We start from the raw sequence: 17,384 nt of genomic DNA, 5'->3' as shown, positions 1-17,384 counted from the left end.
ATGTAATGCATTATAAACTTGCTGTCTAACTTGAGTTTGCAATTGTGTTGTTCTGTGTCCTACTTTTGTTGTACAAAGATGCTGCCCAAGTTAAGCTTTCAGCCTTGTTTTAAACTGCAAAACTAGAAATTAATACATCAGGATTGTATGTACATTTGTTAACCACCCAGAGTCTTCTGTGTCCTTCTAGGAAAACAAATTCATTTCATTCTGTCAGATCTTGAATGCTTTTTTTATTCTCTTTGTGTCACTCACTGCTAACTCAGAGAAATGTCCGCTTGAAAGAAGAGCAAGGAGTGGGAGTGTATTTAAAACTTTAGACGGGGAAGCATAATGGATGAACAGTAACTGTCTTTCTTCAGTAAGGTTTCGTAAACATTTTTTCACATTTTCCCTTTATTACTAATAAAATAGTGTTTATATTCACAGCGCTGCTTTTTTACATGGGTAACCATGGTAACCGTTTTATATCTGTTGTTTAGAAGCAAATGAGCAAAACAGGTCAGTGTGTCCAGACATAACTAAACTATTGGGTACTAACGTATGTGATGAGGCTTCCATAACGGATGCAGACAAAATGTAGGTGCATCATCTCTCATCAATAAGTGGGATGTTGAGTCGTGGTGCAGAACTCTGGTAGATATTGTGATGTTCCATGAAGTCATGGCTGACTTTTCCATGCATCACCATTTTTATTTTATTTTTTGCATTGTATTAAAACTTTTCTGAAGACAGTCAGTTGCTTTCAAAGATACATTTATATAAAAACGACCCCTCACGTTTTGAATTTGAATCGTTAAGTTCTCATGTTTATTCAACAGTCAAAGCCACAAATAAATCAATGTTTGGGAAACACTGGGATGTCACTGTGAAGAAGTCTCACACTGGTATTTAATCTTGAAACAAAACCAGTATTACCAGTAACACCAGGACTGGGGGTTTAAATGCTTTATTTTTAGAATTCACAATCCTGGTGTCACGCAAGAGAAGATCATTGTCTTTGTGCTTACATCTTTACACCTTTCACTAAAACTGAAATGAACGCTTTACAGATGGATTCTTTATTATTCTTAACAAAAAGCACGACAACAATAAAACGGTACAATGACAAACTAATAAAAAACTTAAATATTTATTAAGATTATGTTTACAATGTTTAGCAAACTACGTGGAACCAAATAAATCAAAAATCTAAATATCTTACACAATGTAGCGTAATGTCTGGTAAACAGCAAAAGTCGACAGGCTTCTCAAAATGAATTTTAAAACTACATTTGCTAACACTGACAGTGCATTTCTCATGGATCTTCTGCCATTGTGTCACCTGTATCGGTAACACAGAGTTGGCCTACTGCAGCAAACCTAGTTCAGACGTAGCCAGGTGTCGAGATATCAGATATATATCTGATTTGAAACCACATTTGGAAGTGGCTCAGAACGGATGGAAGAAAACTGATCCTGTGTGGAACATTTTTGTTTACATGTGTGCAGAAAATATACGATCTGTCACATGTTATTTATTTATTTTTGCCAGTGTAAGCATAACCATAGTATGGAGCCCCGCACATGGCTTGCAGGAAAAGTAGGCTAAATTGTGCGCACGGTTTACTATTTCATTCCCTCGATTTATAAATTGTCCGCAAAATTTAGCAAATTGAGGGAATTAAATAGTAATCGTGTGCACGTTTTATTAAATCGAAGGAGCGAATTAGTAAATCGTGTGCACCTATATATTTATTTTTATCCTTGAATGTCATGTGCGGGGCTCCGTACCATAGACACTGTCAGCAGTATTCTACAATGTCAGATAAAGGTATACTGTGTTTAAGAATAAACATATCAAGAATGTTTAACTTTTCGGCAGTAAATTAGTGCACACAATATAATTGTGTGTTTTGTGACTGTAACACTGTTCAATGTCAAGGGAAGAATGAGGCGGGAACCAGCAAACAAATTTAAAGTACAAAATAAACAAATAAACAAAAAAGTGAATGGCAGCCCCTCATGGATGACTGCAGAATAAACATAAACAAACAGGGACTTGCAGAGAGTTATATCTTTCATTTTAGCCATTTCTCATTTGTTTGTTTAAACACACACAAAAAAAACAAGACAGCATTTTTAACAGACAGTGGCTACGTAGTTTTTAATCAATTTATGAATCAGACTTGGAATAAAAGTCACACAATACATTGTCCAATGAAATTTGAGCTAGTTTAGGACACGGACAATCTATAGTAAAGCAATAGCAACGATATGTCTCATACTGACAGATATAATTAAAGGTATTTTCAGGTGTTTTTTTTCTCTCAAGTTTTGAGTTATTTTTTTCCCCAATCCATCTATTCCTCACAAAAAATAATAATAATAATAAAATAAAAAATACATTTATGGTTCTGTTTTCTCATTTTGTGACATTCAGCTAAACATTCAAGAAAGGAAGTCATTTGTACTGGGTTGGAACGACAGGATGATAACTAAATGATGATTAAAACTGTAGGTAGCCTAAATATGTCAACTTAATTATTACTCTGTACAAACTGTACTAGCAAAAATTAAGATGACAAAGTAATTCAGGAAATATGTATCTCTGCAAAAGAACCCAGAACTGTCCGTAACGTGTGGCGAAACTTGCATGACAGGTGAGACAGGTCTGGGCCCTGGCCCTTGAATGTTGAATGTTTACAGGGCTTGTCATAGGGTTCACAAATCCACCAACATCACTGAAAGAGACATGTTGTATTACATGTTGAATGCTTTTACATCAATGAAAGGTGGAGTACAGATGTAACAGTGTTAAAGAAGATGTGCTGTTCAGATCTAGAAACATTCTTCAGAGACAGAACAACAACACCCGGACTCTGTTTTAATCATTCTCGGGGACTTTAATAAAGCAAATCTCTCCCGTGAACTGCCAAAATACAGACAGCACATCACATGTCCCACCAGAGGCAGTAATATATTAGATCTCTGTTACACCACTGTAGGACCTCGGTGAACAGTCACGCCAATAAATGCAGAATCGGCTACTTCTGCCAAAGGAATTATAAGAGACTACTTACTCCCATCTGCGATCTGAACCCAGTTAATGATTAGCTGAAGATGGACAATGCTTAGACTGTCTGGACCCGTTTCCTGTCAAGGAGATCTGCTAAAAAAAACCCTACAGGACACCACAGGAAACATTAATAATTAATGGACCTCAACACAAAGGACCCATACAGGATCCATCCCTTGACTCTGCTTCCTGCTTGTTTGTGACTCTTTCTACGAACTGAACTTTTCAACAAACAATCGCAAAAGAACAACCACTGAGAAATCTGAAGGTTTAACGATATTCACAAATAATGTGTTTTATGTTTTATATATGTTTGATGTGCTCAAGGTAATCTGTGCAACTTTAACTAATGTTAAATAACCTTTTAACATTTAGTGCTATTAAATGTGTGTAAGATATGAAACGTTTAGTATTGAACGAAAGCTTACGTTATTGGCTTAAACTTGATAAGGTATTAACCAAAGTTATAGCTCACATGACAATGTCAGATGATGTTTAATCAGTGTACAACGAGAAACAGTACGGGGCATGTCTAAGCTCTGCAACAACATCCCATTGGAAGATCCCATCAAGGGATGGACCAAATCTGCTTGGATAAAACCCAATGCTTGAACTAATTTGTGTGTCGGGTGTAGTGTCAGGTATCGTGTTGTGTGTGTAAGTACGTTGCGGAATTATAGTAAGGGACGAAAAGGAAAAACACACAGAGAAAGAAAAAAAATAAAACATAAACACAAAGGGATACAAGGACACTGACTGAGGTTAAGAATGTAAACAGAGTGTCGTGTGGAGGCGAGGCAACAAGTAAATCTCCAACTCCGCTTTCAGCGCAAACACAAGTAAAACAAACAAACTTAATTTCTTGCTGAAATATGAGGAAATTGATCTTAAGCAGTAAAGATAAGACACATCTCTGCTTTTGTGATTTTCTTGGTGCGATCTAACGAATAACTTACTCCTGGGACATTCAAATCCGTTATCATTCTCTTCAGTAACTGTGTGTGTATGTATGTATGTGTGTATGTATTTGTGTGTTTGTCCATTAGGTTTTAGATCCATGTAATAGAGTAGCTCAATAAATTCTTGTTTCATTTATAAAGAAGTATCATCTTGTGTGGTGTATTTTAAGATTAAAATTTGCCCAGATCCTGAGCTACCTAGCTCGTAACGTATAAATGATCATTCTGTTTGTATTCTCATTATCGATGAAGAAATATAAACAGAATTGTTAAGATATAGTGATTTTAACGTTTGCTGGACGAACCGTTGATAAAGTATAAACTAATTAAAATTAAATTTGGAATCAGTTCAATAAAAGCAATTTGAATCTTTAGATTTAATTCTTCTCAAAATAAATGAGCTTATATTTCCTTACACCACAATAAAAGATGCATATCATTCTGTTCCATGAGCAGCGTTGGGGCACTCTGATCACTGTTTGGTTCATCTTATCCCAACCTACAGGTAGAAACAGAAATAGATTGCAGAGAATTGCTAAATCGTCAGCACAATTTATTAATTTGTTCTGTCAATTTATAAATCGTGTGCACGATTTAGCAAATAGAGGGAAGAAATTAGTATATCGTGCGGACAATTTATAAATCCAGGGAACTAAACAGTAAATCGTGCGCATGATTTAGCCTACTTTTTAGGGCTCCATAATATTGTACCCATTATTAAAAATGTCATAAAAGAATGTCAGATTTTTTAACTGTTAGTAATGATCGACCACAAATAGTTTTGCACCTATTCGATTGCTATATCATCTACTTCTGGATCAAATTTGTTTGCCAAAAGATGGTGTTGCTGCACAATCCATTTCAAGTCTCCGGCTCCATAGACACAAACTGGCCGTCTGTGTGTCCCAGTGCATGATGGATAGGGAGCTCCACTGTTTAGATCTCCTTCAAGGTAGCTCCACTTCACCAGACGAGCAATCACGTTCATGTCCGATTGTTGGTACTTGATGTTTGGAGGACTGGATCCTGGTACTGAAGGTATCTGCTGTAACATTGCCCACATGTGCTCATCTGGAATGTATGTGTCTTTCTCCCATTCCATGAAGTTTTGAATCTCTTTGCTCTTGAAGATGTGCTCCACAAACTCTCTTGAAACCACAAAGTAAGCATTTCCAGAGAACATGGGGCTCTGTATTGGTGGAGGCAACTTTTCGACACTGAACAATTTCTGCATTGGTTTTAATGGGAAAATCAGTACCACAGGTGTTGAGCAGATACTTCCACTGGACAGGTGACTTGAGCAGGTCCTGCATGTAGAAGATGTCTGCTTGAACTCGAGACCAGGAGGTGTAAATCAAACTCTCCAGTTTGCTGGCCACAAACACGTTGGTCAGGCAGGACACAATGCTTACTGCTTGTTTAAAGATTTCAGGAGACCAGTTAGTTATACATAATTTAATAATTATCCCTAATTATTTTTGCATGTAATCAGTTACCACCCAGCACTGTCTGTTTGTGTACTAAGCCAGTCGCACCACATTTAATGGCATCAAAAGGACATTCATCATTTAATGAGAGTCTGAAAGCTGAGACTATGTTTTACCAAAAGTAACATGACTTTTACTATGAAACTGAAACTTTTACTTGCATCAACTGAAAAAAGCATACTAAAAGATCAGTATTGATATTTACAAAGCAACATTGATATTATTCAGAAAAATTCCTAAAACAAATACTATTTGGATGAAGATGGTTATTAACATTATTTCTAATATTATGTGACATTGTCTTTTCCAAGCATTTTGGAAAAAGTTGCAACAGTTTATAGATTTAGGCTGTTTTGTTTGATTTATAAATTTCACATCTGAAAGAGGGGCTGAGACATGTTTTTTTGTGTGTACATTCGTTCTCTGAATCACGTACGGACATTTGAGAAATGATAGTATGATCAAATGTAGAATGGTTTATACACAACATTTGAAAAACTAGGTCCCTGAATCTTGCTCCATTGTGACAGCTTCTTCAAGACTTATAGTTCAGCAAAACTTCTAATAAAGAGACAGGAAAGGGCTTTTCTGAAATTTATTGAATATTCTTTATTAAGAAAATATGAATACTCTATCTGTCACCTTTTAATCACCCCCCCTAAAACTGTCATTGATAACATTAACAAACATTACATTACATTATGAAAAGGGTTATATTACAAAAACATAACAGTAATCTACATAGACATTGGCAGCAATATTCTGAAATATATACAATATATAAGAATAAATGTATCAAGAAAGCACATATAAAGATGCTATCATGTATTGATTTACATTAATCATTACCATTTTTCAATCCAGTGAGTTCTGACAATAAAAGTGTGCATATAAAGAATTAGTAGAATTTAACTCATTAGTGACCATATTTTAGGCTCTACTGAGGCGCGTGTTCTTGTTAGCGTCCTCCTCGTCCTGCTCCTCCTCTGTGTCTGGCTCATGAATGAAGGCGCAGCGGCGATACACAGATCCATCTCGACTGGTGTAGACCACGTCCACCTCGTCTCCACTGTCCTCTGGTTCTGGTACTCCATGTGGCATGGGCCGAGGGCTGGGCTGTTCTCTAGCCACCCCGCTCAGTCGTTCATAGCTCCGTTTCCAGCATAACCTCTTTTTGGCCCTCGCCTGTACCAGAGCAAACATAACTAGTGCTAACACTACAGCTAGCAACAAAGCGGCAGGCAAAGCTGCAGATGCATGCTGTACCACTTGGGATCTCAGAATAACATCATCCTGACTTATACTTGGTACAGGCGCCTCAAGACACAATGCTGTAAAAAAAAAAAAAAAAACAACAACACACAAAAAAGTTACATTAAAGTGACTTTCACTGTAAAAACCTATTAAATTCTTGGCAAAGCAGTTTTCCCTCACCTACATAATATACAGTTTTGCAAAATCACTGGTAAAAAAAAAAAAAGAAAACACGGAAATGCAGTGTATGTTTGTGAAGGGACAATTGATTTATTGGACGAGCGTATTTACTATTTAAATGTAAGATTCATTAAACTGATTCTGATTTCACACTATTGTACATTTGTGACTGTAAAACAGCAAATTTGAGTAAAATTTGAAAATATTTAGTAATACTGGACTATGCTTACATTATTTAAAATAAGTTAACAATTGAAACTACTTGTGTCAGGAGAAAGCAGGCTGGATTCAGATGCGGGTAAACTCAAGGCTTTATTCAAACAGAGGAGACAGAGAAGATGAGTCACGGTTCACAGGTATCACTCGCAGTGACAGGATGAGTAGCAGATGAGTCACGTTTCACAGGTTTAACTCGCAGTGACAGGATGAGCAGCAGATGAGTAATGTTCCACAGAAGTACGTATAACCGCCGAACCGGAGGGATGACAGCTGGAAGCTACTAGGAGCTCTGGCCTTGTAAGAACAAGGGCAGAGAAATCAGCTAAACACACTGGAGCCTGAGGACAAGACACGACAAGGTGAGTACAAAGAGCTGCTAGATGATCGGAGCTATTGGTACGAGTAACAACAGTCTGACAATAGACAGAGAAACACAGGGAATAATAAAGGGGAAACAATTAGAGGGATATGGAGAACAGGTGGCGAACAATTAAGGTTAACAACGGGGAAACAAGGGAGGCGGGGAAAACACAAACAGGCAGACGCGGTGAGCTGTCAAACATCCCAACACACACACACACACCAAAAAGGCAGGTGATTAGCCCCGAGACCCGACAGTACCCCCCTCCCAGGAGCGTCACCTGGCGCTCTAGGAAGGGGCCTACCTCGATGCCGCCGGAAGTCCTCAATCAACGAGCGGTCCAGAATGTCCCGGGATGGCACCCAACACCTCTCCTCTGGACCATACCCCTCCCAGTCCACAAGATACTGAAACCCCCTGCCGCGGCGCCGCTCATCGAGTAATCTCTTAACCGTATAGGTAGGAGATCCATCCACAAGACGAGGGGGTGGGGGGGTGGGGCGACTGCAAGCAGGATTAAGGGGGGAAGAGAACACAGGCTTGACCCTGGAAACATGAAACACCGGGTTAACCCGACCAAGAGTAGGAGGGAGCTTGAGCCTGATCGCCACCGGACTAACCACCTTGGTGATGCGGAATGGCCCAATGAATCTGGGTGCCAGCTTACGAGAAGGCGCCCGGAGAGGCAGATCCTTGGTAGAAAGCCAAACCCGTTGACCACACACATAGGCAGGAGGAGAGGACCGGCGACGATCAGCTGCAGCCTTGGTTCTGCCAGAGGTTTGGATCAAAATCCTCCTGACTTTCTCCCAGGTGCGACGGCAGCGCTGGACGAAAGCCAGGGCGGATGGAACCGCTGCATCGGGTTCCTGTGATGGGAACAGAGGTGGATTATAACCAACAGCACACTCAAAAGGGGACATACCTGACGCGGCCGCAGGAAGGGTGTTATGATCGTATTCTGCCCAGGAGAGCTGCTGGCACCAGGAACTCGGATTGTTGGATGCTAGACAGCGGAGCATTCTTCCTAGATCCTGGTTGGCTCACTCACACTGCCCATTGGTCTGGGGATAAAAACCAGAAGACAGACATGCAGAGGCCCCAATCTGTCTACAAAATTCCCTCCAGAACCGGGAGACGAACTGGGGACCCCTATCTGAAACCACATCCACCGGTAACCCGTGGAGACGGAAGACGTGATCCACCACCAGTTGGGCGGTCTCCCGGGCGGAAGGCAGCTTGGGCAGGGGAATAAAATGAACCGCTTTGGAAAAGCGATCCACCACCGTGAGAACTACAGTGTTTCCCTTCGACGGAGGAAGCCCAGAGACGAAATCAAGGGCAATGTGTGACCAAGGACGGGAAGGGATAGGGAGAGGATGCAGTAGACCATCAGGAGGGCGATTGACAGGCTTACTTTGGGCACATGTGGGGCAGGCCAACACAAACTGTCTAACATCTGCGGCCATAGTAGGCCACCAAAAACGCTGTCGGATGGCAGACAACGTTCTCCGAATACCTGGATGGCAGACTAACCTGGATGAGTGACCCCACTCAAGGACCTCAGAGCGCAGCGCAGCCGGCACCGGCAACCTGCCCGCCGGGCACTCTCCCGACACCTGCATCCCTCGACCGGCCTCCTCAACTCGCTGCTCGATACCCCACGAAAGAGCCCCGACAACCACCCCCTCAAGAAGGATGGCCTCGGCCGCAAACTCCCCCCCCCGTAGCACCGAACAGGCGAGAGAGGGCATCGGGCTTGGTGTTCTTAGATCCCGGCCGGTACGAGAGGGTGAAGTTGAATCTGGCAAAGAAGAGCGCCCAGCGGGCCTGACGTGAGCTCAGCCTCTTGGCCGAACGGATGTATTCCAGGTTCTTGTGATCCGTCCAGACCAAGAAGGGCTGCGCTGACCCCTCCAACCAATGACGCCACTCACCCAAGGCCAATCATACCACCAGCAGCTCTCTGTTGCCGATGTCATAGTTACGTTCTGCAGGGCTGAGACGACGAGAGAAGAATGCACAAGGATGAACCTTCCCATCATGGAGGGAACGCTGAGATAGAACTGCGCCAACCCCAACGTCCGAAGCATCAACCTCGACAATGAACTGGGCCTCCGGATCTGGAACCATCAGAACAGGTGCAGAGACAAAACGGGACTTTAAAATGTCAAAGGCTACCTGCGCCTCCCGGTTCCACATGAAGGACACCTTAGTGGAGGTTAAGGCTGTCAGCGGTGCAGTGATCTGACCAAAATTCCGGATGTATCGCCGGTAGAAGTTGGCAAAACCCAGAAAACGCTGCAGAGCCTTCCGGTAGTCAGGGACCGGCCACTGGGCGACAGCTTCAATCTTAGCGGGATCAGGCTTGATCCCCTCCGTAGAAATAATGTGGCCAAGGAACGTAACTGACTCAGCGTGGAATTCGCACTTCTCCGCCTTGACAAACAACTGGTTCTCTAGTAACCGCTGGAGAACCCGTCTGACATGCTGGGTGTGTAATTGGAGAGAAGAGGAGAAAATCAAAATATCATCCAAATACACAAAGACAAATTGATTAATCATGTCACCCAACACGCTGTTGACGAGTCCCTGGAAAACGGCTGGAGCATTGGTAAGACCAAACGGAAGAACCAAGTACTCGTAGTGTCCCGAAGGGGTGTTAAATGCCGTCTTCCACTCATCCCCCTCCCGAATGCGCACCAAGTGGTAGGCGTTGCGCAGGTCTAACTTGGTGAAGACCCGAGCTCCCTGCAATAATTCAAAAGCAGAAGACATTAAAGGTAGGGGGTACCTGTTCTTGATAGTAATGTCATTCAAACCTCTGTAATCAATACAGGGGCGCAGGGAGCCGTCCTTCTTCTAAACAAAGAAAAACCCTGCACCAGCGGGAGAGGAGGAATGGCGGATGAGCCCAGCCTGAAGTGACTCACGTATGTACTTGTCCATGGCCTCTCTCTCAGGACCTGAAAGGGAATATAAACGACCCTTAGGCAGAGAAGAGCCCGGGAGGAGATCAATGGCACAGTCGTAAGGGCGATGCGGAGGTAGCGAGGTGGCCCGGGCCTTACTGAAGACCGCCCGAAGATCATGGTACTCTGCCGGAACACCAGTCAGGTCAGAGGGATCCTCCTGAGGAACACAAGACACAGAGACAGGACAAAAAGCAGCACCCAAACATGACACGTGACAAGACTGACTCCAGGCTAAAACAGAATTACTGACCCAATCAATGTGGGGATTGTGCTTGTGCAACCATGGGTGTCCCAGAATTAAAGGAGCCTTAGGGGAATCAATAATAAACAGTTCAATCCGCTCATGATGGCTGCCAGCAATATGAAGATCTATCTTGGGAGTGACGTGGGTGATTGTGGTAAGGGGACGGCCAGCTAATGACCATGCTGATACGGGACTAACCAAAGGGATAAGCGGTATTCTCCAACGTTGAGCAGAGGCAGCATCAAGGAAGTTCCCCTCACCCCCTGAGTCCACAAGGGCGAGTCCAGTGTGTAAACGACTCTGGAAGGAGAGTTGGAACGGCAGCTGAGTGCGTGCTGCAGGAGAGCTTGAGCTGAGAACCCTGCCCACCAGGACTCTCCGCCTCACTGGTGGGCCCTGGCTTTTAATGGGCACTGAAGGGCGAAGTGGCCTCCCTTGCCACAGTATAGACACGCCCCCGACGACAGACGCTCCTGCTTCTGCCGTGGTGTAAGCCGTAGATGACCCAACTGCATGGGTTTCCTCCTCCGAGGGCTGTCGGCCGGCTGAACTGGCAGAGGAGGACTCTAGGTGGCGCCACGGGGCGGGTGTTTGCCATCGTTTGTGGCGCCGGCTGAGACGACCCTCAATACGGAGCGCGAGATTAATGAGTTTATCCAATTCCCACGGGAGCTCTATGGCCGCGAGTTCATCCGAAATGGCGAAATCCAACCCCTCAAGAAAACGAGCGCGCAGCGCGCTCTCATTCCAGCCGCATGCCGCAGCTAAAGTCTGGAACTGGATAGCATAGTCAGTGACGAAGCTCCTCCCCTGTGACAGTCGTGATAACTGGGCCGCCGCCTCGTCACCCTGAGCAGAGCGATCAAACAATTTGGCCATCTCTAGACTGAAATCCGCGAAGGTGGCACAACAGAGAGCCCGCGATCTCCATACGGCGATTCCCCATTCGCGGGCACGGCCTGAGAGGAGTGTAAGGACGTAAGCCACCTTGGTCTCTTCATTTGCGTAACGCCGGGGCTGCAGAGAAAACACCAGCGAGCATTGGGAGAGAAACGCTTGACAGGCGTTAGGATCGCCATCGTAGACCGGCGGGTTGTTGGCATGGGGTTCGGACTCATGTGACATACCAGTGTGAGGAACGGGCCCCCGGCTCGTTGCCTCTCGCTGAAGATCGTCCACCCGTGTGAGGAGTTCGGAGACTCGGGCACTGAGAACGTCCACATCCTGCGCGGTGGTGTTGAGCTGGGTGGCATGCTGCCCTAACAAAACTCCCTGTTGAAGCGAGCGAAGCGGATCAGATCCCGCTGAATCCATAATCTGGTCAGACTGTTCTGTCAGGAGAAAGCAGGCTGGATTCAGATGCGGGTAAACTCAAGGCTTTATTCAAACAGAGGAGACAGAGAAGATGAGTCACGGTTCACAGGTATCACTCGCAGTGACAGGATGAGTAGCAGATGAGTCACGTTTCACAGGTTTAACTCGCAGTGACAGGATGAGCAACAGATGAGTCAACGCAGATGAGTAATGTTCCACAGAAGTACGTATAACTGCCGAACCAGAGGGATGACAGCTGGAAGCTACTAGGAGCTCTGGGCTTGTAAGAACAAGGGCAGAGAAATCAGCTAAACACACTGGAGCCTGAGGACAAGACACGACAAGGTGAGTACAAAGAGCTGCTAGATGATCGGAGCTATTGGTACGAGTAACAACAGTCTGACAATAGTCAGACAAACACAGGGAAGAATAAAGGGGAAAAATTAGAAGGACATGGAGAACAGGTGGTGAACAATTAAGGTTAACAACGGGGAAACAAGGGAGGCGGGGAAAACACAAACAGGCAGACACGGTGAGCTGTCAAACATCCCAACACACACACACACACACACCAAAAAGGCAGGTGATTAGCCCCGAGACCCGACAACTTGATGATTTATGTGATTTATCTTACAGTTGTTAATGTTAATTAAGGAATGGTTCACCCTCAATGTTCCCTCTAAGCTGCTTGTGAGTGCGGCCTCGCATTTCTTACATTGCAACCATGCAAAAGAAATAATATGTCTAGCACTAGGGTTGTGACAGTGAGGCTTTTCTTCGCTTTTAAATAGCTTGTAAAAGCAGCGTGCACATTGAAATTCATTTTCAAATAGCGGCAATTCGTTGTCAATTAATTTGCATGCAACAACAAAATACAACGTCAAACTTACTTTAGCCTATATATAAAACATAGTAGTTCTATTAACAAAACAAATAAAATATACCATGCTATAGGGCAGGCTATGCCTAGTATAAAATAACAAATAACTTACATTATTTCCATTTTGTATACCTAATTAAACATGTATAATGTATAACAAAATAAATAAGAAACCTAGAATGTTTTTTAGCAAAACGAGTAAAAAAGCTTGGAGGGATGGCATACACCTTGATGTCAAATAAAATAAATAAATGACAAAAAGTTTAAATAAATAAAAAATTAAACCAATGAACCAATTAAATAAGAAACTAATGTTTAAAAAAACGTACTCGGTTACTAACGTAACCTCGGTTCTCTCTAGAAGAGGGAACGAGTACTGCGTCTTAGCTAAGACGCTACGGGAAAAGTCTCTTTTCACGAAATACTGAAGCAAAAAATTATCCTTAATTTTGAATTTTTGTAAAGCGCATTTGCAGCAGTACACAGCCATAGGCGAAACGGCTCGCTCGCTCATTGGCTGCTCTGCAGCAAGTGCACAGCCTATCGAGCGCAGGCTGATGCAATATCAGACCAATTAGGACGCTTCGCGCCCATCACGCCACTTCCCGCCGAAACAGGTGTGGCTCAACCCTATAAAAGGAGCTCGAAAAGGCGGACTCACCTGATTTATTTCATCGCCGAAGTGAACCAGAGTGAATCGTACGCACGGCAGAGAACGCAGTACTCGTTCCCTCTTCTAGAGAAAACTGAGGTTACGTTAGTAACCGAGTACGTTCTCTTACGAGAGTTCTCTCGTACTGCGTCTTAGCTAAGGCGCTACGGGAACCCCATGTAAAACGCCGTGCGCGCAGGGATCACACACCAATAAACCTGAAGCATCGCCCAGTATTTACAGTGCACAGTCACCCGAGGGACTCACAGAGAGTCTAGGACAGGAAAGGGGAGGAGCCCTCCGTCCCATATCTAGCAGCACCCGTAGATGCGGCAATATAACATCACACAGTCGAGGCAAGGCCTGACCAATGTGGCAATGCGGGTCTTACGCAATACTGCCCATATAACAGTCGGCAGCGCATAATGCTCACAAACTCAGAATTCCCATCAGGGCCCTGATTCGGCTATACCGACAGCAGCCTTGCTTGCAAGGCGGGAACCTCCAGGTTATAGAACCTGATAAATGCAGACGGCGAGGCCCAACCTGCCGCCATACATATATCCTACAAGGAGATCCCAGTAGACCACGCCCACGACGAGGCGACGCCCCTTGTGGAGTGTTCTCTGACGCCCAGTGGGCACTGAAGGCCCCTGGAAGCGTAAGCTAACGCTATGGCGTCAACTATCCATCTGGATAGAGTCTGTCTCGAAACAGCCATTCCCTTGGAACGTCCACTGAACGAGACAAACAGCTGCTCAGTCTGTCGAAAGACAGCGGAGCGAGACACATAAGCTCTTAAAACCCTAACAGGGCAAAGAAGACTCGAGTCTCCATCCTCTCCTGACACCGACAGGGCAGACAAGGCAATAACCTGAGCCCGAAACGGCGTGTTGAGGGACTTCGGCACATAACCGTGCCTAGGTTTGAGTATGGCCCTTGAGTCATTAGGCCCAAACTCCAAGCACGACAGGCTCACCGAGAGCGCTTGCAGGTCACCCACACGCTTCACTGAAGCGAGGGCCAACAAGAATACTGTCTTGAACGACAGATGCTGGAGGCTAATCGATTGGATGGGCTCAGAAGGGGGACCCTTTATGGCCTCCAAAACCGCCGCGAGGTCCCATATAGGGACTGACGGAGGTCTGGGAGGATTCAGCCTCCTAGCTCCTCTAAGGAAGCGGATGACCAAACCGTTCCTTCCTATTGACTGACCGAGCGCTGTTCAGAAAACGCTGCGATGGCCCCCACATAAACTTTGAGCGTGGATGGGGCTCTGCCCTTATCCAACAGCTCCTGTAGGAAGGAGAGAACCTCCGTCACCTCACAACTAAGGGGTGAACATCCCCGAGCCGTGCACCAGCTGGAGAACACCGACCACTTTGAGGCATACAGCCGTCGTGTCGACGGAGCTCTAGCCTGAGTGATGGTATTTAGCACTCCCACTGAGAGATCAGCGGGTAACCGTTGAGCGCCCACACATGGAGGGACCACAACTCTGGTTGATGGGTGCCAAATCAAGCCCCTGGCCTGCGAGAGGAGGTCCCTCCTCAACGGCACTGGCCACGGGTGATGTCTGCTAATTGCATCAAATCTGGGAACCATGGTTGGTTCTTCCAAAAAGGTGCTACAAGCAGTATTGAACATCTCGTTTCTCTCACCCGTTCTATCACCTGCGGAAGGAGGGAGACGGGAGGGAAAGCATAAAGCGGGCAGCACGGCCATCTCCGTGACAGCGCGCTTTCGTCCTTGGAAAAGAACGCGGGGCAGTGAGCGTTTTCGTGGGACGCGAAGAGGTCCACCTCCGCCCTGCCAAATCTCTCCCACAACAGCCGGAGTGTTTGCGGGTGTAGAGACCATTTGCCCGTGGGAATGTTGGTTCTGGACAGCCTGTCTGCCTGTCTGTTTCGGGACCCGAGACCGCCCTGGCGATTTCTGTAGGACACCACAGACATGTTGTCCGAACGGACTAAGACGTGGTGTCCCTTGATTCGGGGACAAAAGCGCATCAGCGCGTTCTCCACTGCCAGCATTTCCAGACAGTTGATATGTTGGAGCCTTTCCCGTTCTGACCACAGGCCAAAGGACGGTCTGCCCTCGAGCAGCACTCCCCATCCCGAAGTGGAGGCGTCCGTCGACACCATCTTCACTTTCGAGGAAGTCCCCAGGCTTACACCTGATTGGTACCGTTCGTTTGCTGTCCAGGGTTTCAGGGCTGTAACACAGCCCTGATTGACCCTGAGACGCAGTCGACGCGGTACCTGCACTTTCAGCCAGAGCTTCAGGGGGCGCATGCGGAGCAGGCCCAACTGCAGAACCGGAGATGCTGAGGCCATGAGACCCAGCATCCTCTGACATTCTCTGAGCGAAACGGTCGCGCCTAAGCGGAGAGAACTCGCCGCGCGCTGAATGCCCAACGCGCGCTGTGGTGACAGCCGCGCCGTCATGGAACGTGAGTCCAGAACTAAACCCAAAACAGTATCGTCTGACTGGGGTTCAGTAACTCTTCGTCCAGTTGACACTGAGACCGAGTTTCTCGAGGGAGGGAGGGCTGAGCGGGTCTGCGAGTAACTGTGGGCTGCAAGTGTGCACATTTACTGCTTTTGACTCGCTGTCTGCCTGGGCAGAGTGTACGTGAACGTGTTTCGTTTTTACAGAAACCACGCGCCGTGTGTAACATAGTGTTTGTGGGCACTGAGGAGTGGGCACGTTTACTATGTGGAGCGCGTGACCGATCTGAGTCGATCTTATAGGTGCGAGCCCTGTGTGCAGGGCTGTGCTTACATGCGGAGATGGGCACTGAGGAGTGGGCATCGTCACTACATTTATAGCACCATCGGCTGTGGCCGGACGAACGTGCACGGGTTTCGTTTTAACAGAAACCACATGACGCGTGTGACATAGTGATTGTGGGCACTGAGGAGTGGGCACGTTTACTATGCAGTGCGCGCGATCGACCTGAGTCGCTTTTATGGGCGCGAGCCCTGTGAAGGGCTGTGCTTATATGTGGAGATGGGCACTGAGCAGTGGGCATCGTCACTACATTTATAGCACCATCGGCCATGGCCGGACGAACGTGCACGGGTTTGGTTTTTACAGAAACCACATGACGCGTGTGACATAGTGATTGTGGGCACTGAGGAGTGGGCACGTTTACTATGCAGTGCGCACGATCGAATTGAGTCGCTTTCATGGGCGCGAGCCCTGTGTGAAGGGCTGTGCTTATATGTGGAGATGGGCACTGAGCAGTGGGCATCATCACTACATTTATAGCACCATCGGCCGTGGCCGGGACACCAGAAATTACACCTTTTTCGGGAAATATCTGGTTATCTGGAAATATCTGGCCACCGTACAGGCTTGCACATTGCAAAAGACGCTGAAACAGTCACAATCCCTGGAACTGAAACAGCGGCGCGCTTAGGTGAGAGTTCGGCCGCGGCGACTCGTACACCGGCGCTTTCCTAGGATGGCTTCGGGGCTCCCGGCCTCACCGTAATCCTCTGCCGCGGTCCCCGCGGCGCGGGGCGACGGCCGGTAGAGCGAGAACGGGGGTCTCGAGCTGCGTTGCTGAAGCTGTTGTGATAACGGCTTTTGTGTGCAGGCAAGCGGGCAACTGTGCAGGCTTGCGCGTTGCAGAAAACGCTGAGACAGTCACAATTCCTGGAACTAAAACAGCGGCGCGCTTGTGTGAGAGCTCGGCCACAGCGGAACTAGTACACCGGCGCTTCGATGAAGCAGCCATCATGTGCAGTGCAGACGCAGCCTGCTCAGCAGCAGAAGATTCGCGTGAGCAGAGGT

General features: G+C 46.1%; 1 protein-coding gene and 1 pseudogene across 1 annotated transcript in view; both read right to left on the bottom strand.

Moving 5' to 3' along the window:
* Positions 1-4,765: 4,765 nt before the first annotated feature.
* LOC132133349 (beta-1,3-galactosyl-O-glycosyl-glycoprotein beta-1,6-N-acetylglucosaminyltransferase 3-like) lies at positions 4,766-5,946 on the bottom strand (annotated as a pseudogene).
* A 226-nt stretch (positions 5,947-6,172) lies between these two features.
* LOC132133512 (proprotein convertase subtilisin/kexin type 5-like) overlaps positions 6,173-17,384 on the bottom strand; it is a 32,303-nt gene continuing 21,091 nt past the window's right edge. Inside the window, exon 16 of the mRNA XM_059546368.1 lies at positions 6,173-6,835. Within this exon, the coding sequence (XP_059402351.1) occupies positions 6,435-6,835 (401 nt within the window). The 3' untranslated portion in view covers positions 6,173-6,434. The remainder of the gene's footprint in view (positions 6,836-17,384) is intronic.

The sequence above is a fragment of the Carassius carassius genome, chromosome 50 (genome assembly GCF_963082965.1).
Source record: "Carassius carassius chromosome 50, fCarCar2.1, whole genome shotgun sequence".
NCBI lineage: Eukaryota > Metazoa > Chordata > Actinopteri > Cypriniformes > Cyprinidae > Carassius > Carassius carassius.
Note: the sequence above shows the minus strand (reverse complement) of the source record. Positions and strands in the feature narration are given on the sequence as shown.